General features: G+C 40.0%; 1 protein-coding gene across 4 annotated transcripts in view; it reads right to left on the reverse strand.

The window, feature by feature from the left end:
- Slc9a7 (solute carrier family 9 (sodium/hydrogen exchanger), member 7) overlaps positions 1-24,502 on the reverse strand; it is a 193,185-nt gene that overhangs the window by 29,719 nt on the left and 138,964 nt on the right. For 2 of the 4 annotated variants that reach the window (XM_006527616.4, NM_177353.4), the window contains exons 13-14: positions 10,344-10,403; positions 3,202-3,265 (exon numbers count right to left, since the gene is read on the reverse strand). In XM_006527616.4, coding sequence (XP_006527679.1) covers positions 3,202-3,265; positions 10,344-10,403 — 124 coding nt within the window. The remainder of the gene's footprint in view (positions 1-3,201; positions 3,266-10,343; positions 10,404-24,502) is intronic. The other 2 variants (XM_006527617.4, XM_030251315.1) reach the window with 1 other exon arrangement.

A 24,502-nucleotide genomic window follows, 5' to 3' on the forward strand; every position in this document is an offset into this window, starting at 1 on the left:
GCCAAGGCCCAGTACTACCACACTTTGACTCTGGCTCTGTATCCAAGAATCCAGCTGAGCCCACCATATTTCTGATGTACTGAACTTCCAGCCAACAAAATGGTACCATTTCAAGGCATGAACTTTGAGGTACCTTGTTATAACAGCCCCCATAGGCTATGAGAGAGCAGAAGAGCAAATCAAGTCACTAGATTTGGGCCTTTCTTTTGTCAAGAACTCAAGCCAACTAAGCACTCAGTATGATAACCAGGAAGTTACAAACCAGGAAGAGAAAATAAGGTCCTCAACCATGGTTCATGGCATGGCCCTGACTCATTATCCAGTCAAGTCCAGTCATGCAGGACAAAAAACATCTTTCTTTTCTATGTGTATTCCTAGAGCTGGAAAGTTCTGACAACTTAATATGCATTCAATAAACATCCTTCAAGTGGCTGAATAAATTCAAATCACTACAATGCTTCTAGAAAAACAAACAAACTAGCATAAAAGGGAAATCAAGGGACCCAAGAAGGCATATTTAAGAAAAAGAGAAAATGAGTCCCAGGTCTTTAATCCTTGCACCAGAAGGCAGTGGCAGATGGCCTCAGTTTGAGGCCAGCCTGGTCTACACAGTGAGCCCCAGGACAGCAAGGGCTATGTAAAGAGACTGTGTCTAAAAAGAAAAAGAAAAAAAAGAAGGAATGAAAAACTGGAGGTGAAGAATAGTAATAGAGTAGTAATGCTGAAGGACTTCAGCAAGTGTTTGAAGTTAAAATTTTGGGTGGCTAAAGTATCAGGTTTCAGCCAATGGGAGGTTCCAGAGACAAATGACTCCAACTTGCTCACAAAGTTCTCAGTGGATACAACTTTAAACAGTTGATTTTCAATGGTTCTCACTATCTCTGCACAAACACAGGTGTATACAGACACACATACACACACTTTTCCTTTCCTCCACACTCCATTAGCACATCCATTTCTGTACTGATGTGACATAGGCAGCAGTCATGCCCGGAATTCTCCAGAGGGGCCTTACCAATGAGTGATCTTCTGGAAAACTTGAGGAAGGAAGAGAATGTGTGTCAGCATGTCTGGCAAACAGAAAGGCCAGCTGTGTCTGGTCTGGCATGAAAGCCCCTCTCTAACAGAAGGAGAAGCTACTAACCCTGGGTCCAGGCAGCTTGCTTCCAGCTGAGCTTGTTTTTGTTTTGGTTGCAAAATTGCCAAGACCTCTAAAGAAACAAACCAACTGTGTTTTCAGGTCTTGTTTTGTTCTGATGAATCCAACTTGCCAGAAACATGAAGTAGGAGTCTGCCCACAATACTCATAAGCTTTTCTCACAGAGCCAAGTCTCAGCTAACTGCTTCTAGCTTGTAGCTATGATATGGTTTACAGCTTGAGCTTCTAGAAGCAGTAAGGAAAACTGTTTTAATTGTAGAAAATGCTTTTCCTTCCTGTATCTTTACCCATAAACAACTATTTAGAAAACAAGGTCAAGAGAACTGCCCTTTTTAGAAGAAGACAAATCTCTGGATTTCCCCCACCTTTAATTCGAGTTTCATGAGACTACCAAGCAGGGAAAACACAAGAAGTGGGTTTCATCCACGAATGAGAAGCCCACTGATTGCTTTGGTTGCTCTAGATCATTGACCACTCCAGGCATGCTGTTATTCATTCCCTGGACCAAGAAGGCCAAGTGAAGATGATGTGTAGAAACCTGTTTCTGTGTGAAGACTGAGTAGTAGAGGGGCTCTTGGGGAACCACACTAGGAGTCAGCCTACTGTTTCCATCCTAACAGTAATCTTGAATGCTTTCAAAAGGCCAGCAAAATATCTTCATGACTTCATGTGAAACTTGGGAAGAGGTCAAGGTTAAGTTGTGGCACACACCCAGTTCAGGGCAAGCAGGCAAGCAGGCAAGCAAACCAGATGCCATAAGAAAGTTGCAGAAATCACTGCCATCCACATCATGGTCATCTTGGACTGCCAGCAACCCAGAACTGACCTACCTGTCCAGGGTGTCAGGTCACTTATCCTACCTGGAGAAAAGGCTGCTTTAACCTCACTGCAAGTATGAAACATCACAACCAACACTTAAGAAAACTGCTTCTCGAAATTTCCATGGTTAAGTAACAGCAAGCTTATCACTAAGCCTAACTGTAGGTGTTATTGTGGCAAGAAGCTAAATAGTGAGCAGAGGGGATGTGAGAGGGAAAAGAGACCTTTTAATTCTCCAATTCTGCTTTTCACCTCTCACTTGCTGGCACCCAGCAATTTCCACACAATTGTCCAGCTACCTGAGAAATATCACACATCTGATTGTCAAAACTAGATAATTCCTGTTGCCTTAAGTCTAATCCCTTTGTGGCCTGTATGTATAAAGATTCCTTGGGAGCTATTTTCTCTTTACTCACACTCCTTTCTCCAGCTTCAAGCCAGTGAGATTTACAAAGAAGTTTCTAGTTCAAGGACAGAATTCTGGAGAAAACTAGTATCCCAGTATATACTGTTCCCAGTAGCTAATCTGTATTGCAGATCAAGCAGCTAAACACCCCCTCCAAATCACACATGTAGCATTGCTGAGACACTTGGGTGTATGTCTCTTCTACCATTCACATTTGACTCCCTTCTAGTGCATTCTGTTTTCCAGTCAATCAACAAACCTGCTAACTTTGCTTTGAGCCAGCCTCAAGTTCTTTCCTATAGTAGATGTCAAGTACCTGGATGCACCTAAGTTGAGGTCCCAAGACTTGATGGAGGCTCCTGGGGCCACACTGCAGGCAAAAGTTGACCGATACCTTTTGTTGCTGTTAACATTGCAGCCTACAGGTCTTAAGATACATACAGTAAGCAATGCTGCATGAAACCAATCAAGCCAACTCATTTCAGGGTTTTTTTTTTGCAGGTTCTCAAGTGCAGAGGGAGAGGCAATGTGAATCATTGAGAATGCAGACGTTTTGACTAGAATCTCTCCTCACCTGGTAGCCTGTTTACTTACAAAATGCATTACTTCCTCATTATTTCACTTTAGGTGACTCACTTAAGACTCAATTTTCAGCTTCTAATCTATAAAGCAGAGTTTACAGAAGCAACCCAAAAGGTTCTTGTCAAGATAGTAATGAGGGAATCCACATACAAGGCTTGGAGAAAATGATCAATTTTAGCAATTTTCAAATCAATTTTCAAGTTCCTTTCCCAGAAAGCAGCACTTTGTGACTTACCCCTTGTAAGACTTGAAAGCTGTCATTGTTAGGTGGTGGGTCTTGATCTGGGTCAACACCGACTCTAAATGTCACAGGGACGAAGACAAGGAGAAAAAACAGAAACATTAGCTTGGCTCATGGCTGCAAATATCTTCCCAAAGCAGAAGGAGTGGTTAGCTTCAAGGAGAGAAAGCCCATCATGCAGAAATCAGATCCACACCACAGATTGCAAAGAGTCTGGTGTTAAAAGTATTCATGCCCTCAGTGAGGCGTCTGGGAAACATGCTGGCAGCTTTCCATCTACCTTCCTATACCAAGCAGTCCCCGCTACTAAACCATTGGTCTCTTCTGCCTGGTTGCTTCCTCACTTCTGCCCTGAACTGATTTGATGCCCGCAATATTTTGTTGTGAAATTCGACAGGTATACAAAGAAACATGGGAAGGATCTCTAGTAAACACCTGCATGTCCACCAAAAGAGCTACCGTTACCATTTACTGGAGCCTCTTTACTGCCATCTTCCCACTTCTCTATCCCACATCTTATTTCATGGTACAAATGAAGCAGTGACATCAACACATTTCTTCTGACTTCTTGTGTGTGTGTGTGTGTGTGTGTGTCTGTGTGTCTGTGTGTCTGTGTTGTGTGTGTGTCTGTGTGTGTGTGTGAGTCTGTGTGTGTGTGTGTCTGTGTGTGTGTGTGTGTGTGTGTGTGTGTGTGTGTGTGTGTGTGTGTAGGCCAGAGAGCAAACAGGTATCATTCTTCAGAAGCCATCCTCCTTGTTCGTCAAGACTGAGACTTTCATTTGGCCTGGAAATTACCAATTAGGTTATTCCGGCTTGCCAACAAGCCCAAGAGATCTGAACATCTCCTTAGTTTTGGGATTATAAACATGCATTATCATATCCAGCTTTTGACATAGGTTCTGAAGATTAAACTCAGGTCCTCATGCTTACACAGCGAACACTTCACTTAGAGCCATCTCGCTAGCCTCCCTTCTCCTGACTTCATTAGTATGCATAATGATGAAGTTTCTCCTTTACCAAACTTGAGTCATCTTTGAGTCAGCTTCCCAACTACAACCTAACTTTTGAGTGTCTTCCCTTTACATCATCAAGTTTTATCAAGAATCTTCTTAAACTGGTTTATCCAGAACCTTTGATATCTGATCCCTGTGCCATCTCCCAAGTGATATCTGATCTCCATGGCCTGCATTTAGGAAAAATACCTCCTTACCTCTGATATTTCCTCTTGGCAAGTTTCATCCCTAATTCCCTGTAACTCCCCCCCCCACTGCAAAATGCCATCACCATAGACTCTATCTCACTTATAGTGATCCTCACTAAAGCCTACCTTGCCTGCAGTATCATTTACTAGAGTCTTGGTATACTTTTAGTTCTCATATACTCATATACTTTTAGTTCTCACACCCTCCCTATCAAAAATGAACAGAGAATTCATATATTTGAGAGAACTTACACATTTGAAAGCAACTGAATGGCAAAATTTCACTTACAATAAATTCCTGAGATGCACTAGAACAGTTGCCATATGCTACTTATGGCTGCATGCATGTTTATTGTTTATATCCATATCTTCCACTTCTGAGATAGAAAATTGTGGCAAAAATAACATAGATAACATGGAACAGTGAAAGAGAAAATAGGCACCAGGAAAATTCTGTTCTCCTTTCAATCTCCCAATATCTCAATATATGAACAGCATCATAAAATGTAGCAGAGCGTCAAGCTTTCATCAGCTCAGGCCATTAGAAGCTTGAAGAGGGAAGCTCTGCAGTCCAGTACAAGGATGTCTTAGTCCAGCAAGCAGAAACTGTACTGGACATACAAAGCAGCAAATGCAAACTTATTTTTCTTCTTCTTCCTCTCCACTACCAATAACACCTGGGACCTTTCTAAAGAAAAGAGACTTCATAGAACAAAAGATGCATGAACATCTACTTCAGGAGCTGAAAGGCCTCTCAAAAAGTCACCTTAGAGCACACAAAGAATTTAATGTATGAAAATGGCAAGAGGCATAATTGCATTTAGTACTCTTCTTCAACTCTCACCTGTTTTTAGATCCCCTTAATATACAATCCATACTAAAACACCCTCTACATGGTGCTCTATAAGGTATCCATGGTGGCATCTATAAGGCCAACAGACAGGAGTTTACTATTAGACCTTATGAAACAGCACAAAACTACTTTGTACCAGACAAATCTACTGAAAGTGAGCTACTGGGTGCAGACACAGAGGAGCAGTAGTATCTCTCAGAATGGTAAGGTCACATGGTTGCCCTCAACTAAGCCACAGAAAGGCTGCTAAATGGCAATGGTGTAACCAAAATTATGATATTTCAGATCTGCCACTAAGAATTCCTCCTCTCTGCTCTGAGGATTGTCAAAGAAGTTTGCTTCTTAGATGACTTCTGCATCAGTGCATATAAAGTAAACTAACTTTATATCAGCCCAGATGAAATAGGAGACCCACTGGGAACACTGTACCATTACAAGGAAAATAAAATTAAATGTAATGAGATGCCAAAGGAAAATAAGCTCTAGTCCTGGAATCTTTACAAGAAGAAAACATATTTGACAAAATCATTTTGGTTTGTGGACACAGAGTAGCCTATGTAGCCTTGACTGGCCTGGAATTTACTGTGTAAACCATGCTCTGAACTTGTGGTGACCCTCCTGCCTCTGCCACCTGAGTTCTAGCAAAACTTTAAATTGATTCGGTTTTAAAAGAACTACTGATAATAGCTAAGATTGATCTATTTTAACTCAAATCGCAGAAATAACAATGGGACTCATCATTCGCATTAGGTCCATATGGCTGGGCCAGAATTCCAAACAGAGCCTAAAATACTACATTCGAAACATCTCATGGTAAACTCTAGAAATTAGAACCATCTTAACTTGACCACAAGCTCATGATGTTCACAATTTGTTATGGGGAAACCTGAAAGTCTAGGTCTACATGATAGAACTTTCTGCAGTGTTCTTTGTCTGAAGTATCCAATTATAGCACCTACTGGCCACATGTGGCCTCTGAGCACTTGGGATGTAGTGAGTGAGAAATTGCATTTTACACCTTAGTTTTTAGCTAATTAAAAATTTAAATAACCATATATGGACAATGAAAGTATATATTTTTAAATCAATCCTGACTTCAGCCAGGTTTTCATATTGTCAACATTTTTTTGTTCTTTTTGATAACTCTTTGTTTTGTCCATGCTAACACCCAGTTCCCTGTTAGGGTTCTGTAGGAACACAACTTCAAATCCACACAATAAGAAAAACTCCCTTGAACTGAATACCTAGACACTGAAGAGACTGCTTCCTTTATCAGTATGTAAAATAACTTCCCAAACTCTCTATAGTGCTTTATGAAGATCGCTCATTTTCTTAGAAAAATGAAAGAAGTGGGAGAATTAGAAAATCTTCGTGCTCTGTTCCCAATGTAACCAGTAGTGAATGACTTCATTGCTGGCTCACCAGCCATTCATATGGTGGTCAAAGATCACTCTTCTGATAACTTTTTCAGTACCTGGGGTCAGTATTGAATGATAGCTAAGTGACTAAATGGAATATCACTAATAAATAGACAGCTTAACGACATGTACCACCTAAAAGGATGCAACAAGAAACATACAATAATACTTTACAGCATTTTTGACAAAATGATTGTTTGCCTCTGGTCATAATGAAACCTCAGAAAAATCCCAATTATAAGACATTTTGTTAATGTTTTATAATGCTGGGATAATAACTATCCCGAATACTTAAAAAACAATGTTATAAGAGACCATGAAAAGGGAGTGAATTGTGGCAAAAGAGTAAACAGTCATGTCAATAAGCAAAATAAAAATTGTTGGATCCTGTGTGTGTAAAATTCATGTCACTTTTCTTAGGTGCAATTACGCAGGAGATTGAACTCCAGGAGCATTTAGGAGTAGACTCAGGACACCTGACTCTTACTGGAATAAAAAAGTGGCAAATTCTAGTGAACTGCTGAGTGCAAGTTAGTACCAGGGTAGTCACAGCTCCAGCCTTTCCTTTTGGGAGAAAAACTTAAATCACAGTTAAGGATATTTAATTATACCTTTGGTACAGATGTTTCAAAAGCATACCAGCCTAATTTTCTATCTGTAATTAATTGATTAATACTGATAATTTATAAATTCATTTTATCTCAGGGTCTGAAAAGTACAAATTGTAAAGATTCATGACATGGGGTACTAGAATTGGTAAGCACAGGCAATGGACAAATATTTTCTTCTTGATAATTTCAGAAATATTTTTGCTGAAACTGTTTTCTCCTAAAAGTAATGGGCACAGAGAAAGTCTTGAGTTGCCTCAGACAGTTAATGAAGTGCTAAGCAATGCAGCTATATTTAGATCCAGTTGTGCCACTCCATGGTGACTTGAAAGCTCTAGAAACATTCCTACTCAATATCTGCTTTCCTTCCCTATATCAAGCTTCTGTGTGGAAGGTCCAGTCTTCACTGGAGCCCCTCACTATCTACCACATGTCTGAGATGCATAGAGTCTGACTGTGCAGTGCCTGGCTTCTCCCAGTCTGACTCACGGGCTGTTACGGAGGTGCCAACTACTAATATAAGGTACTAAGGCAGTAAAATTCAAGAAGGGAAATAAATACCTGCTTTTCAGCTTACCATGGTTTTATAAATTACTCCTACAAGACAGACGGGGACCATGACACAATGGTTATTCTGTATTTCCCACCCCACCCCACCCCCATTTGAGGCTGTTTATTTTAGAGTGATTTAATAATGACTTTTCTGGCATTTGGAAGGGCCCTTGGACCAGTGCTGAAGAATGACACACAGCATGCTGGGATTCCTAAAAAGGCCTCCACCCTTGGGGCAGAGCCCATAACCAAACTGGTCTCTGTGAATAAGAGTAAAGCAACGGACCAGGACACTTGCAATGGTGCTAAACAGCAAGAAAGAACAGGCACGGGCATTTGATTGCAGATTCAGAGCTCCGTAAGACTTAGCTTTTTCAAATTGCTGGTTTTGGCAACTGTTTAAAATGTATTTATCTCCTGACTTGTTACATCTGGGATGTTACAGAAACCCTGGAGCTTTATTATATTCCATTTCAGTATTCCGAGACATTTAGGGGGAGCGCCCACACTGCAGCCGACACAGTAGTCTTTTCCTCCAGAATGAACTGGATTATCCTTGGGCCATTAAAAGTGAGACAAATGTGGAAATTCTATGCCAAATAATAGCAGGAAGAAGTCAGATGGATGTGTTTTCTTTGTAATAAATACCCCAAAGTTAATAACTTTCATTCTAGAACAATAGCTTGTCTACTGTAGCTAATGAATAAAATGGCATAAAATCTCAGAAAAATTCTATCTTAACCAATACTTTTTTAGGAAATTCTATATATTAAATTCAGGGCCTCAAGCACATTAAGCATGCATTTTACCAGTGATACAAATTTCTAGAAACCAGTAATTTTAAAACATGAATAATCAAAGTTCTGGTTAATTTGAAGAATATGAGACATGACTCTTCATATAAATCTTGAGCATCAGATTATAATCTGAATTATCTGTGTCCCAAGTAATACTGGTCCCCCAAAAAATTCTTCCTTGAAGGCAGGACACTTCAATAGAAAGAGTCTACTAGTAACTCTACTAGTAAATGTGTATGTGTGTGTGAATGCATGCACACACATGCACAAGCATTCATATATGCACACTATAACAGTAATAAGTATGAATCCAATGAGATATTTCAACACTTTCATGAATTTTATGCATGCCATTACAGAATATATCTGGGCTATATTACAAGACCCATACCCCACTTATACATATTGGATTCTTCACCCTGTCTTTAGTGAGCAGAGTATTTGCACAAGTTCTGAGTTCAAGCCAATTTTGTAATGAATGGATCTACAAATCAGACCAGGAAGAAAGCATACCACCTGGAGATCCAGAAAGGCAAGAACAAACACTGGAGGTTTTTATTTTGCTCCTACATCACCACCTTTAAACACAATGGTATCATACACAGTTGGATGTAGGCCAAGAAACAAACTGTGTTAATGAAAACTTCATCATCCTTTTGTTTATTTAAAAAATGTTAATGTCATCTAAACCATTGTGAGAAAGTATAGATACACAAATACATAATTAAAAATATATAACACTGAGGCACAGCCAGTAAAGACATGAACCTAGCATAACTGTCCTCTGAGAGGCTCCAATCATAAGCCAATGGAAATAGATGCAGAGACCCACAGCCAAACATTAGATGCAGCTTGAGGAGTCTTGTGGACAAGTTGGGGGAAGGATTAAGGGACCCAAACAGGACAGGACTCTACAGGAAGACCAACAAAGTCAACTAAGCTGGACTCTTAGGAGCTCCCAAAAACTGAATCACCTACCAAAGAGCTAGCATGGGCTGGATCTATGCCTTCATGCACATATGTGGCAGATGTGCAGCTTGATTTTCATGCAGATCCTCCAACAGCTGGACTGGAAGCTGTCCCTGACCCTGTTGCCTGCCTATGAATCCAGTTCCCCTAACTGGACAACCTTGTCTTGCCTCAAAGGGAGAGAATGAGCCTAGTCCTGCAGTAACTTGATGATCTGGGGGGGGGGGGGCTATGACACCCAGGGGGAATGTCCCCTTCTCAAAGGAAAAGGGAAGGGAGATATACGTATCACAACACTAGCATTTAATTAAGATCATATAGCTATGCTCTAGTCGAGGCTGAAATATTAAAGTCTAGTTCTCTGCATTAGGTACAAGCCTTACTTACTAGATCACAAGCATGGTTTTCTAGGGAAAGTATAGGTGGCTCTGAAAATGAGCTGCCTTTAACACAAAGCTCATTCAGTTGTAAAATAAAAATAAGACACTAATTAAGGCTGTGGGGTGGAAAACACATGGTTCAAAATGTGGGGAAAAGGCACTTCAATAACATTAACATACAAATCAACATGGAGGAAGAACAGAAAAATTATTAAAAATTATTTTCCTATTGCCCATGGAGTAAGAATTGGTGCATTCTGGAAGGAAAAAGCAAACAGCGTAAAGAGAAATCATTCAAGTTAGACAAAAGAGAAAAGCAAAGATCAGTGGATTATTTTCTGAGTAGTCCCTGTGTCACCTGAAGTACTGCCATCGGTTCTCATTCTGGTCCTCTTCAGAGAGCTCCTCCACACCAACTCTGGGCAGCAGAAGAAGGAAATGTGAATGTGATGGGACAACACAGCTACCAAGATCTATGGCATCTCGCCTGGACTATGCCAGGAAGAAAGGCTATCTCACCTTCCCCAGAAGGTCATAGTCCCATTTTTGTTCCAGCACTGAGGATGGAACACAAAGTCTTGAAAACATTAGTTAAGTGGCAACCGTGCAGCTGCAAAACTGTCTTTGGTTATCCCCATTCTCTAAAACCCAAGAGGCAGAGAGGTTGCTAAATTTAAAGCAACAACATAAGAAGTTAGGTCATGAGGAACAATTGATAATAATGTTAAGCTTCTCAGAATATAATACAATAAAGTCAGATGAATAAGTGTACAGTATATAATTTAATCTACAAATATTTCTGGAGCTCATCTGTTTCATAAAGCAAAATATGTTCATAAAAAACAGAAAATTGTTACTAAACAATGAACATATATTTAGAATATGTGCATACCTTATAGCTGATTAACAGTAAGAACAAAACCCACTATATTACTGAAAATCAACAATACTGAGAAGACAAAAAATGGCCATTTTTTTTAGATAGGCAAACAACATTGTTCACAACTTCAAACTAAAGGCCAGGAACCCAACTCTGGCTCTTCTTTTTGCTTTGGGGCCTCTGGCTTGATGTGTCCTTTCATTTTCCTTAATGATTTCTAGATTATTGAGACATCATTGAACTTCACCATCATGCTACAACAGGTCTTTCAAAATCACCACTATGAACATTTGAATCCACAATTATTCTCTGTTGGAGAACCATTCTCTTGTGCACTGTTGAATGTTTACTAACATAACTGCTTTCTACTTATAGGATGCCAACAGCAACTACCCCATCTCCCCCCCTCCCAGGAAATAGGCCTTTTTGTAACAAAAAAAAGAGAGAGTTTTCTTTTTTGGCTTAAAACATTTCCAGATTTTCACAGATGTTTCCCAGTTAGAGAAATTGCCCTTAGTTGAAAACACTGCACTAAATTATGTACTCTCAATGGGGCAATGTCATCCCTGTAGGTATAAAAACTGGTTCTTGTGGAACACACACAAAAAACAACCCCTAAAATGCACATTGGATAAATTTGAAGCCATCCAAAGCATTATAAATCATAAAGGTATAGCAGATCTGTGGTACTAAAATTTCACTGCAGTTAGTTGTAGCATGTAGTTTTTGCTACCCACTTTAAGTCCCAGATGTCCTGTGCTACCAGCCCCACCAAGGTTCCCTCAGACCTGAGGGTGAAAGACACACACAAACATTAGCTTATTTTAATATGGTTTAGCTCAATGGCCAGGCTCTTCTAAGCCTTCATGGACTATCACATCCTTTTTTTCACTCCCAGCTCAACACTCTAAATCTGCCCTCAGCTTAGTTATGTTTCTAACCTCCCACCTGCTATTCCAGGCCCAGTCAGGGAGGCGGCCAATGGCCATTCCACCCTAGATCTCACATGACTAGTGGCTTCTTCTCCCTCTGAAGCATGGTGAATTCTTCTCCTCTTCTGTGTCTGCTAGCCTGGAAGTCCTGCCTATTCCATCTAGCTTATTGGCCACTAGTATCTTTATTGATTGATCAAGAACCAACTGGAGAACAGGACCTCCAATGTTCGCATGCAGATTCCTGATCAAGGCATCACAACCACTCCCCACAGTTAGTTGAAAAAACTGAGAAACATTGTGATAGACAATGCTCAAATTCCCATTATATTGTATCCCTTAAAATATGCAAGAGATCAAGACTCATCATAGGTGACACTTTCAATTAATTACATGGTCAAAATGAGAATATGCCTTAAACCATAAATTACTATTAAAAAAAAACAATAGAAAAACAAACCAGGAATGAATGTAAGATTTGTTGTTGCTTGAGTGATTATAATAATAATAACAGATAATTTGAGAGCTAAAATTTGGTGAGTCCATATATCAGACAATATTTAATGAGTGAATGCTTTCTAGAGGTAGTGGGGATTTCTGAAGGTAGTGGTTGACATGGAGGATAGAAACCAGAGTTCTGCATATACTAGGCAAATTGTCTGCCATAAAGATGCACCACAAAACCCCTAGTACAAGAAATTGTTCATCATATTTACTTCTAATCACATTGTATCACTACACTACGATTGTCATTATTTAATTGGGAAGAAAACTGAGAAGTGGAGGTAAAATGACTTGCCCACAGCCATAAAGGTAAGAATAGTAGAAGCACCATTGCAACACAGACCTATAGACTTAGGGACCCAAGTTCTTCCTGCTAAGATACTACTTCTAAGCATAATTTTGCATCTTAGAAAATATCAAGTCCCACCAGGTGAGAGCTGGTCTCCCAAAAGTGTGGACACACTTGTGAGCACAAGGAAGACCACCACTTCTGCTTACAGGGACCTGCCTGGAATCCTTAGGACACAGGAACTGAGGAGTAAAATGGGACAGGATTCTTCCGGTTTCCAACTGAGCCCAGGAATAATCCTGTGACACACCACCCAGAGCTTATCCTGTGCCACAGCACTCCATACCCAAATACTGCTCAGAGAGAGTAGGAATCCCAGGAGTGTGGATACGGCTGTGAGCACAAGTAAGACCACCATTTCTGTGCTGTGCTGAAGGACCCACCTGGAGCCCTCAGGACATAGGAACTGAGGAGGAGCAGCCTGGGACAGGATCCTTCAGGATTCCATCTGAGCCTAAGGTTGATCCTGTGCGATAGCACCCAGAACTGACCCTGTGCCACAGCTCTCCATAAGCAACTGACACTGGGAGACAGCTGGTTTCCCAGGAGTACTGACACAACTGTGAGCACAGGTAAGACCACCATTTCTGCTCAAATTCCTGGCCAAAGAGGAACATGACAAGAGCCATCAGGACACAGGAACCAATGAACAGCCAAGGACAGGATACTTCCAGGTTCCATTTGCACCCCAGAGCTGAATCTGTGCCACAGTGCTCTGTACCCAAATTCCTCTCAGAGAGAACTGGTCTCTCATGAGTATTAACAAACGGGCTTGTAGTAGGCACAAGCCAGTTAGAGAAAGCAAGACCAGAAAACACCACAGATAGCCAGATGGCAAGAAGCAAGAGCAAGAACATAAGCAACAAAAACCAAGGCTACTTAGCATCATCACAACCCAGTTCTCCCACCACAGCAAGCCCTGGATATCCCAACACACCAGAAACACAAGACTCCAATTTAAATCACATATAATGATGATGATAGAGGACTTTAAGAAGGACATAAATAACTCCCTTAAAGAAATCCAAGACAACACAGGTAAACAGGTAGAAGCCCTTAAAGAGGAAACACAAAAATCCCTTAAAGAGTTGCAGGAAAACACAACCAAACAGGTGAAGGAACTGAACAAAACCCATCCAGAATCTAAAAATGGAAATAGAAACAATAAAGAAATCACAAACAAAGTGATGGTTTATATATCCTTGGACCAGGGAGTGGCACCATCTGAAGGTGTGGCCTTGTTGGAATAGGTGTGACCTGGTTGGAATGGGTGTGTCACTATGGGTGGGGTATAAGATCCTCACCCTAGTTGCCTGGAAGTCAGTCTTCCACTAGCAGCCTTTGGATGAAGACATAGAACTCTCAGCTCCTCCTGTGCCATGCCTGCCTGGATGCTGCCATGCTCCCATCTTGAAGATAATGGACTGAACCTCTGAACCTGTAAGCCAGCCCCAATTAAATGTTTTTTATAAGACTTGCCTTGGTCATGTTGTCTGTTCACAGCAATAAAACCCTAAATAAGACAAACCCTTAGCCAGGCAAACTAGAGGTCACAGAGACAGTATACAAATTAACAAAATCATAAATAAAAAGGGATATATAACAACAGAAAATAATGAAATTCAAAAAATCATCAGATCCTACTAAAAAAGCCTATACTCAACAAAACTGAAAAATCTGGATGGAATGGACAATTTTCTAGACAGATACCAAATACTAAAGTTAAAACAGGATCAGATAAACCATCTAAACAGTACCATAACCCCTAAAGAAATAGAAGCAGTCATTAAAAGTCTCCTAACCGAACCAACCAGTACTCTCAGAGCTCCCAGCGACTAAACCACCAACCAAAGAGTACACATGGAGGAAACCATGGCTCCAGACACACATATAGCAGAGGATGGCCTTGTGGAACATCAATGAGAGAAGAGGCCCTTGGTCTTGTGAAGGCTCAATGCCCCAGTGTAGGGGAATGCCAGGACAGGGAAGCAGGAGTGCGTGGGTTAGTGAGCAGGGGGCAGGGGTTGGATAGGGGGGTTTCTGGAGGGGAAATGAAGAAACGGGATAAAACTTGAAATGTAAATAAAGAAAATATCTAATAAAAAAGAATTATGCAATGGAAAAAAAAGTCTCACAACCAAAAAAAGCCCAGGACCAGATGGGTTTAGTGCAGAATTCTATCAGACCTTCACAGAAGCCCTAATACCAATACTCTTCAAACTATTCCACAAAATAGAAACAGAAGGATCACTACCCAATTTGTTCTATGAAGCCACAGTTACACTGATACCTAAACCACACAAAGACCCAACAAAGAAAGAAACTTCAGAACAATTTCCCTTATGAATATCGACACAAAAAAATACTCAATAAAATTCTCCCAAACCAAATCCAAGAACACATCAAAATGATCATTCACCACAATCAAGTAGGCTTTGTCCCAGGGATGCAGGGATGGTTCAATATACGGAAATCCATCAACATAATCTACTGCATAAACAAACTCAAAGGAAAAAAAACACATGGTCATTTCACTAGATGCTGAAAAATCATTTGACAAAATTCAACATCCCTTCATGTTAAAAGTCTTGGAAAGATCAGGAATTCAAGGCCCAACCAGTAGCCAACAACAAACTAAATGGAGAGAAACTTGAAGCTATCACACTAAAATCAGGGACTAGACAAGGCTGTCCTCTCTGTCCCTATCTATTTAATATAGTACTTGAAGTTCTAGCTAGAGCAATTAGACAACAAAAGGAGGTCAAAGGGATACAAACTGGAAAGGAAAAAGTAAAAATATCACTATTGGCAGATGACATGATAGTTTATACTTAAGTGACCCCAAAAATTCCACCAGAGAACGTCTACAGCTGATAAACTTTAGCAAAGTGGCCCGATATAAAATTCACTCAAACTTATCAGTAGCCTTCCTATATACTCAAAGGATAAACAGGCTGGGAAAGAAATTAGGGAAACCACACCCTTCACAATAGTCATAAACAATATAAGTATCTTGGTATGGCTCTAACCAAACAAGTGAAAGATTTGTACAATAAGAACTTCAAGTCTCTGAAGAAAAAATCGAAGAAGACTTAGGATGGAAGGATCTCCCATGCTTGTGGATTGGCAGGATTAATATAGTAAAATGGCCATCTTGCGAAAAATAATGTACAGATTCAAAGCAATCCCCATCAAAATTCCAATTCAATTCTTCAGAGTTAGAAAGAGCAATTCTCAAATTCATTTGGAATAAAAAACAAACAAACAAACAAACAAACAAGCCCAGGACATTGAAAACCATTCTCAACAATACAAGAACTTCTGAGGGAATCACCACCACTGACTTGAAGCTGTACTACAGAGCAATAGTGATAAAAACAAAAAATAAACAAACAAACAAAAAAACCCGCATGGTATTGGTACAGAGACAGGCAGGTAGATCAATGGAATAGAATTGAAGACCCAGAAATGAACCCACACACCTATGGTCACTTGATCTTTGACAAAGGAGCTAAAACCATCCAGTGGGGAAAAAAAGACAGCATTTTCAACAAATGGTGCTGGCACAACTGGCAGTTAGCATGTAGAAGAATGTGAATTGATCCACATTTATCTCGCTGTACAAAGCTCAAGTCCAAGTGGATCAAGTACCTCCACATAAAACCAGACACACTGAATCTAATAAAAGAGAAAGATAAGAAAAGCCTAGAACACATGGGCACAGGGAAACTTTTCCTGAACAGAACACTAATGGCTTATGTTCTAAGATCAAGAATAGACAAATGGAACCTCATAAAATTGCAAAGCTTCTGTAAGGCAAAGAACACTGTCAATAGGACACAATAGCAACTAACAGATTGGGAAAAGATCTTCACCAATCTTACATCCCATGGAGGGCTAATACACATATACGTATCTACAAAGGAACCAAAATCTTACACTCCAGAGAAACAAATAACCCTATTTAAAAATGAGGAACAAAGCTAAACAAAGAATTCTCAATTTCGGAAACTCAAATGTCTGAGAAGCATCTAAAGAAATGTTCAACATCCTTAGTCATCAGGGAAATGCAAATTAAAACGACCCTGAGATTTCACCTCATACCAGTCAGAATGGCTGAGATCAAAAACAGGTGACAGCAGATGCTGGTGAGGATGTGGAGAAAGAGGAACACTCCTCCATTGCTGGTGGGATTGCAAGTTGGTACAACCACTCTGGAAATCAGTCTGGTGGTTCCTCAGAAAATTGGACATAGCACTACCTGAGGACCCAGCTATACCACCCCTGACATATACCCAGAAGATGCTCCAACATGTAATAAGGACACATGCTCCACTATGTTCATAGCAGCCTTATTTATAATAGCCAGAAGCTGGAAAGAACCCAGATGTCCCTCAACAGAGCAATGATACAGAAAACGTAGTACATTTACACAATGGAATACTACTCAGCTATTAAAAAGAATGACTTCATGTAATTTGCAGGCAAGTGGATGGTACTGGAAAATATCATCATGAGTGAAGTAACCCAGTCACAAAATCACATATGGTATGCACTCTCTGATAAGTGAATATTAGCCCAAAAGTTCAAAACACCCAAGACACAATTCACAGACCATATGAAGCCCAAGAAGAGGGAAGACCAGAGTGTGCTTCAGTTCTTCTTAGATGGGGGAACAAAATACTCACAGGAGGAAATATGGAGACAAAGTGTGAAGCAGAGACTGAAGGAAAGGCCATCCAGAGACTGCCCCACCTGCAGATCCATCCCATATAGTCACCAAACCTGGACGCTATTGTGGATGCTGGGAAAAGCTTGCTGATTGGAGCCTGATATGGCTGTCTCCTGAGAGGCTCTGCCAGAGCCTGACAAATACAGAGGTGAATACTCACAGCCAACCACTCCACTGAGTTCAGGGTGCCCAATGGAGGAGTTGAAGAAGGAACTGAAGGAGCTGAGGGGATTTACAGCCCCATGGAGGGAGCAACAGTGTCAACAGGCCAGACGTCCCCCACCCCCAGAAGCTCCCAGGGACTGTACAACCAACCAAAGAGTACACGTGGCTGCATATGTAACAGAGGATAGCCTTGTTGGACATCAGTGGGATGAGCACCCCTTGGCCCTGAGGTTGTTCGATGCCCCAGTGTAGGGGAATGCCAGGGCGGGAAGATGGGAGTAGGTGGATGAGTAGGGGAACACCCTCTTAGAGGCAGGGGGGGGGGATGGGATAGGAGGTTTCTGGAGGGGAAAATGAGAAAGGGGATAATATTTGAAATATAAAGAAAATATCCAATAAAAAAGAATCTATTTTTAATTTTTTTAAAAAGATTAAAGAAAATATCAAGTCACAAACACTGTTACATAAAGAACCCAAGATTTCTTCTTATCTATATTCCTTATGCTATCTTTAAGAGAATGTTGCCATAATTTCTCAGTGTAATACAATTAACACCAGAGTGTTTGTACTTGCCCTTGAATGAGTATATTACTTCCCTGTGGGCTTCACTGCCTCCCTACCCACTGTGCTCCAAGAGAATGGCCATTATACCACCACAATGTGTTTGTGATACATAGAATGTTCATTTGTTCAAAAAATTCCATAACCCCTCTAAGTTGTCAAATTTATGTCCTTTGTAAATAACAGCACTTACGCCAGAGACTAAAAATAATAGCAGTTTATATATTAACTAAAATGTTTGAGCATTTCCCATTACATTTTAAAATATCAAAATACTAATTTAAAATATAAATTGGCCTTATTATGGACACAAGTGACCTGGCTTTGGAATTATAATTATACTCATAGTTTTTCTTCATAAACAGACTTGAAGTTAGCCATGGTCAAGAAACACAGCTTACCAGACATGGGGGCACAATTAATCCCAGCATTCTGGAGGCAGAAATGGGTGGATCTCTGTGTGTTTGAGGCCAGCTTGGTCTACACAGTAAGTTCCAGGAAAGCTGAGGCTCCATAGAGATACACTGTCTCTCCCACTTCCCCCAAAAATGAAAGAAACCACAGCTAGTATCTAGTTATTTATAGAAGAACTCTAAGATCTGCCTTAGTACTACTTCTGAGCAACTGCCTACACTCATCAGCAGTTGAAGAAATAAGGAACAAGTAAGAAAATAGGCTCTACTTGAAAATGACCCTACTGAGTTCATAGGGTCAAAATACCATAATGAATATCAGGGGGTTTCTGAGTCAATTTAAAATAAGAACTTGGTTACAGAAATACTTGAGGTCGCTAAGTAACATCATAAGCCACAAGCCAAGAAAAACCAACCATTCTCATTACCTTATTTTGGAAAGAATTTCTTTTGGTACAATTTATGTAAATGTCAGTGCCTATACTTAAATAATCACTACTAATACACATCTGACAAAATATTATGAGTGGGTAACATATATAGTTTTCAACAATAATACATGACATGTTGCTTCACTTGAGTTTGTGGTTGAGCTGAGGAAAAAAACCAAGAAGGATAGAAATAAAATACAGGAACAGAAATCAGTAAAATGAAAATCAGAGAAATGATAAAATAACTGGAACAAACAAATAATTTAAAAAACAAATAAAAATGCTTATATGAAAAAAAAAATCCACCAGCCAGGCATAGTGGCATATGCCTTTGAATCCAGGAGAGACTAAGGCAGGTGGATCTCTGTGAGTTCTATGTCAGCATGCTCTACATAGTGACTTCCAAAACAGTCAGGGCTAAATAATGAGACCCTATGTCAAAAAATAAATAACAAAAAATCCTCCTCACAAACCCCTAGCATGTCTGACAAAAACTATTAGGGATGAAATTTGTTCCAAATTATTAGGAATTATTAGGAATAAAATGTAGTATTAATAATAGTAATAGTAATGATAATAATGAAGTAGATATCACTATAAAACCCCAGAAACATCTATAGGACAATCAAGGAACAATATGTGTTCCTAGCACAATAATTAGGGTTACTATTGCTGTGATGAAACACCATGACAAAAAAGCAACTCAGGGCTTTTCTCATCTTTATGCACACAAGCCCTTTCTCCTTCTCCCCACCCTCTCCTCTCTCCCCATGGTGACTCCCCCAGCCTCAATCCTCGAAGTCAGAGAGCTCACCCAAAGGCAGCTTCTCAATAAAGCTACCTTTAATATAATCTAAAATATAATTTTTTAAACAAAAAAGCAAGTTGGGGAAGAAAGGATTTATTTGGCTTACACTTCATACTGCCATTCATCACCAAAGAAAGCTAGGACAGGAACTCAAGCAGGGCAGAAACCTGAAGGCAGGAACTGATGCAGAGGCCACGGAGGGGTGCTGCTGGTTCAGCTTTCTTTCTTTCTTTTTTTCTCTTCTTTCTTTCTTTTCTTTTTTTCTTTTCTTTTTGTTTAGTTTTGTTTTGTTTTCGAGGCAGGGTTTCTCTGTGTAGCCCTGGCTGTCCTGGAACTCACTCTGTAGAATAGGCTGGCCTCAAACTCAGAAATCCACCTGCCTTTGCCTCCCAAGTGCTGGGATTAAAGGTGTGCGCCACCACCGCCTGGCTCAGCTTGCTTTCTTATAGAATCCAGGACCATCAGCCCATCCACAAAGGACTGGGCCCTCCCCCATCACTCACTAGTTAAGAAAATGCCCAATAGGTTTGCCTACAGCCTAATCTTATGGAAACATTTGCTTAATACATGTTCCCTCTTCTCAGGTGACTTTAGTCTGTGTCAAGTTGACATAAAACTAGCCAGTACACTATGAATAACATTAACTTGACAATGTTATTGACCAAACTGAACAATTTCATGAAGTATTACAGTTCACTTAAAATGAAGTATATAATCTAAAATAGCCTCATTAAATGACATAGCTTAAAGATTTCTGAAAAAAGTCTTTTTAATTTTTTTTATTTATTAATCATTCCATTGTTTATGTGATATCCCATTTCCACTAACGCTCCCCATCCCACGTCTGCCCTCTTCCTCGGCTTTGCCTGTATGAGGGTGTTCCCTCACCCACCCACCCTCTCTTACCCACCCACCCTCTTCAACCCCACTGTTCCAGCATCCTCCTACACTGGGGCATCAAACCTCCATGGGACCAAGGGCCTCCCCTCCCATCATGATCTAGATAGTTTTACTGGAGAATTCTACCAAAAAGTAAATGAAAATAACTAATACTAAATACATAAAGAAGAGTAGAGAACATATTCCAAATTATGTTGTAGGGCCACATTACCCTGATACTTAAACCAGACAAATACAGTGCAAAAGGAGAACTATAAACCATACCCCTGGGAACACAAAAAAATTAAGCAAGCATTGTCTCATAAAGTTAAGCAGTATTCAATAATATACCATAGCCAAGTAGGGTTTATTTCAGAAAAGCTAGACCAGTTCAGAATTTGAGAGTTGATCACTGCACTCTACCAGAGTAAAGAGATAGACATGAAAAAGCATATGATCACATCAACTGATGTTAAAAAACCCATGAGGACCAGAAAGATAGCTTAATGGATAAAGGCGTTTCTTGCCAACTCTGATGACTTGAGTTCCAGTCCCAAGACACACGGTAAAAGAAAAGAACTGACCCCCACCCCCCGAAAAAACTGTTATCTGGCCTCCACATGTATACAATGGGATATGTGCTCTGTCCCCAGATAAATAAAATGTAACTTAAAAAAAATAAACTAGAAAAAGAAAGCATTTTCAACAAATGGTGCTGTCACAACTGGTTGTTATCATGTAGAAGAATGGGAATTGGTCCATTCCTATCTCCTTGTACTAAGGTCAAATCTAAGTGGATCAAGGAACTTCACATAAAACCAGAGACACTGAAACTTATAGAGGAGAAAGTGGGGAAAAGCCTTGAAGATATGGGCACAGGGGAAAAATTCCTGAACAGAACAGCAATGGCTTGTGCTGTAAGATCAAGAATTGACAAATGGGACCTCATGAAACTGCAAAGCTTCTGTAAGGCAAAAGACACGATCAATAAGAAAAAAAGGCCACCAACAGATTGGGAAAGGATCTTTACCTATCCTAAATCAGATAGGGGACTAATATCCAATATATATAAAGAACTCAAGAAGGTGGACTCCAGAAAATCAAACAACCCAATTAAAAAATGGGGCTGAGAGCTAAACAAAAACTTCTCACCTGAGGAATACCGAATGGCTGAGAAACACCTGAAAAACTGTTCAGCATCCTTAATCATCAGGGAAATGCAAATCAAAACAACCCTGAGATTCCATCTCACACCAGTCAGAATGGCTAAGATCAAAAATTCAGGTGACAGCAGATGCAAGCTTGTACAACCACTCTGGAAATCAGTCTGGCAGTTTCTCAGAAAATTGGACATGGAACTACCGGAGGATCCCGCAATACCTCTCCTGGGCATATATCCAGAAGATGTTCCAACTAGTAAGAAAGAAACATGTTCCACTATGTTCATAGCAGCCTTATTTATAATAGCCAGGAGCTGGAAAGAACCCAGATGCCCCTCAACAGAGGAATGGATACAAAAAATGTGGTACATTTACACAATGGAGTACTACTCAGCTATTAAAAAGAATGAATTTATAAAATTCCTAGGCAAATGGTTGGACCTGGAGGGCATTGTCCTGAGTGAGGTAACCCAATCACAAAAGAACTCAAATGATATGTACTCACTGATAAGTAGATATTAACCCAGAAACTTAGAATACCCAAGATATAAGTTACAATTTGCGAAACACATGAAACTCAAGAAGAACGAAGACCAAAGTGTGGACACTTTGCCCCTTCTTAGAAATGGAAACAAAACACCCATGGAACGAGTTACAGAGACAAAGTTTGGAGCTGTGACGAAAGGATGGACCATCTAGAGACTGCCATATCCAGGGATCCATCCCATAATCAGCCTCCAAACGCTGACACCATTGCATACACTAGCAAGATTTTGCTGATAGGACCCTGATACAGCTGTCTCTAGTGAGACTACACCGTGGCCTAGGAAACACAGAAGTGCATGCTCACAGTCAGCTATTGGATGGATCACAGGGCCCCCAATGGAGGAGCTAGAGGAAATACCCAAGGAGCTAAAGGGATCTGCAACCCTATAGGTGGAACAACATTATGAACTAACCAGTACCCCCAGAGCTCGTGTCTCTAGCTGCATATGTATCAAAAGATGGCCTAGCTGGCCTTCACTGGAAAGAGAGGCCCATTGGACTTGCAAACTTTATATGCCCCAGTACAGGGGAACGCTAGGGCCAAAAGGTGGGAGTGGGTGGGTAGGGGAGTGGGAGGGGGGATATGGGGGACTTTTGGGATAGCATTGGAAATGTAAATGAGGAAAATACCTAATAAAAAATATTAAAAAAATAAACTAAATATGAGATAGAAAGTTACTCAATCTGCTGATGAATAGCTACAAAAACATTGCAAGCTACAATGACACCCAATGATAAAATGTCCCTTTAATGTTAGGATCTGGATGATAACACCCACTAACAATACTTTTATTATACACAATACTGAAAGTCAATGTGATGGTTTGTATATCCTTGGACCAGGGAGTGGTACCATCTGGAGGTGTGGCCTTGTTGGAATAGGTGTGACCTGGTTGGAATGGGTGTGTCACTGTGGGTGTGGGTATAAGATCCTCACCCTAGTTGACTGGAAGTCAGTCTTCCACTAGCAGCCTTTGGATGAAGACATAGAACTCTCAGCTCCTCCTGTGCCATGCCTGCCTAGATACTGCCATGTTCTCACCTTGATGATAATGGACTGAACCTCTGAACCTATAAGCCAGTCCCAATTAAATGTTGTTTTTTATAAGACTTGCCTTGGTCATGGTGTCTGTACACAGCAGTAAAACCCTAACTAAGACAGTCAACCAAAGCAATAATGCATGAAAAGAAAGCCAAGGGCACGTTGGTTGAAAAGAACAAAATAAAACTATTTCACTTTGCATAGTTATGCAAATAATCCAGAAATTTTTAACTGTGTAGAAAATCCTAAATACTATATACACATCAAACACTTTCAAGAACTAAAAAAGGAATCAGCAAGGTGGCAGAATATAAATCTAATAAAACTTGCTTGGCATTTTATGCTAAAATGACAAAATACTAATATAAAGAAACCAAAGAAGGTTAAAAGAAATTGGGAAGCATTCAGAGATTGGAGGGCACAACGTGATGAAGATGCTAATGGTCCCAGTTCATAATATGCAAAATACAATTCCTATGAAAAGCATGGCAAGACTTTATTTACTTTTCTTTTATTCAATTTTTCAGGCAAGTTCTCTGTATACATCTTAGGCTAGCCTTGACTTCCTGCTTCAGCCTTCTAATTGTTGGAATTATAAGCATGTCTAGCTACAGAAACACTTTTTCTAAAATTTATATGAAATAAAATAAGAATATCTACAATTCTGAAAAAAGAAGAGGAGGAGGAGGAAGGAGAGGAAGAGGAAGAAAAGCAGAGCAGAAGCACATGGCCTGGAGAAACTGCAAGTTCTAAGGGGTCTCATAGATGTGGAAGATGGTAGTGTAGCGGTAGATCTGTCCAATCTAGGCACACAGCATGTAATCATATTAACTGTGTTGTGTTTTCACTGCCGGGGCATATTTGGGTTGGAGATTTACCACAACATACAGCCACTCTGGAAAACTGTTAGTATCTCATCTGTCAATCATGTTCCAGAACCTGTATCTGAGATATATGAATGTCCACATTAATATAAAAACTTACCCAGAAATATTCACAGTTGATTTATTTATAATAATTTTAAACTAGAAACTAACCACATGTCCTTTAAGGTATGAACAGTTAAACAGATCCTGATACATTCATGTCATGAGTATTATCCAGAAATAAAAAGG

This window comes from Mus musculus, chromosome X (assembly GCF_000001635.26).
Source record: "Mus musculus strain C57BL/6J chromosome X, GRCm38.p6 C57BL/6J".
NCBI lineage: Eukaryota > Metazoa > Chordata > Mammalia > Rodentia > Muridae > Mus > Mus musculus.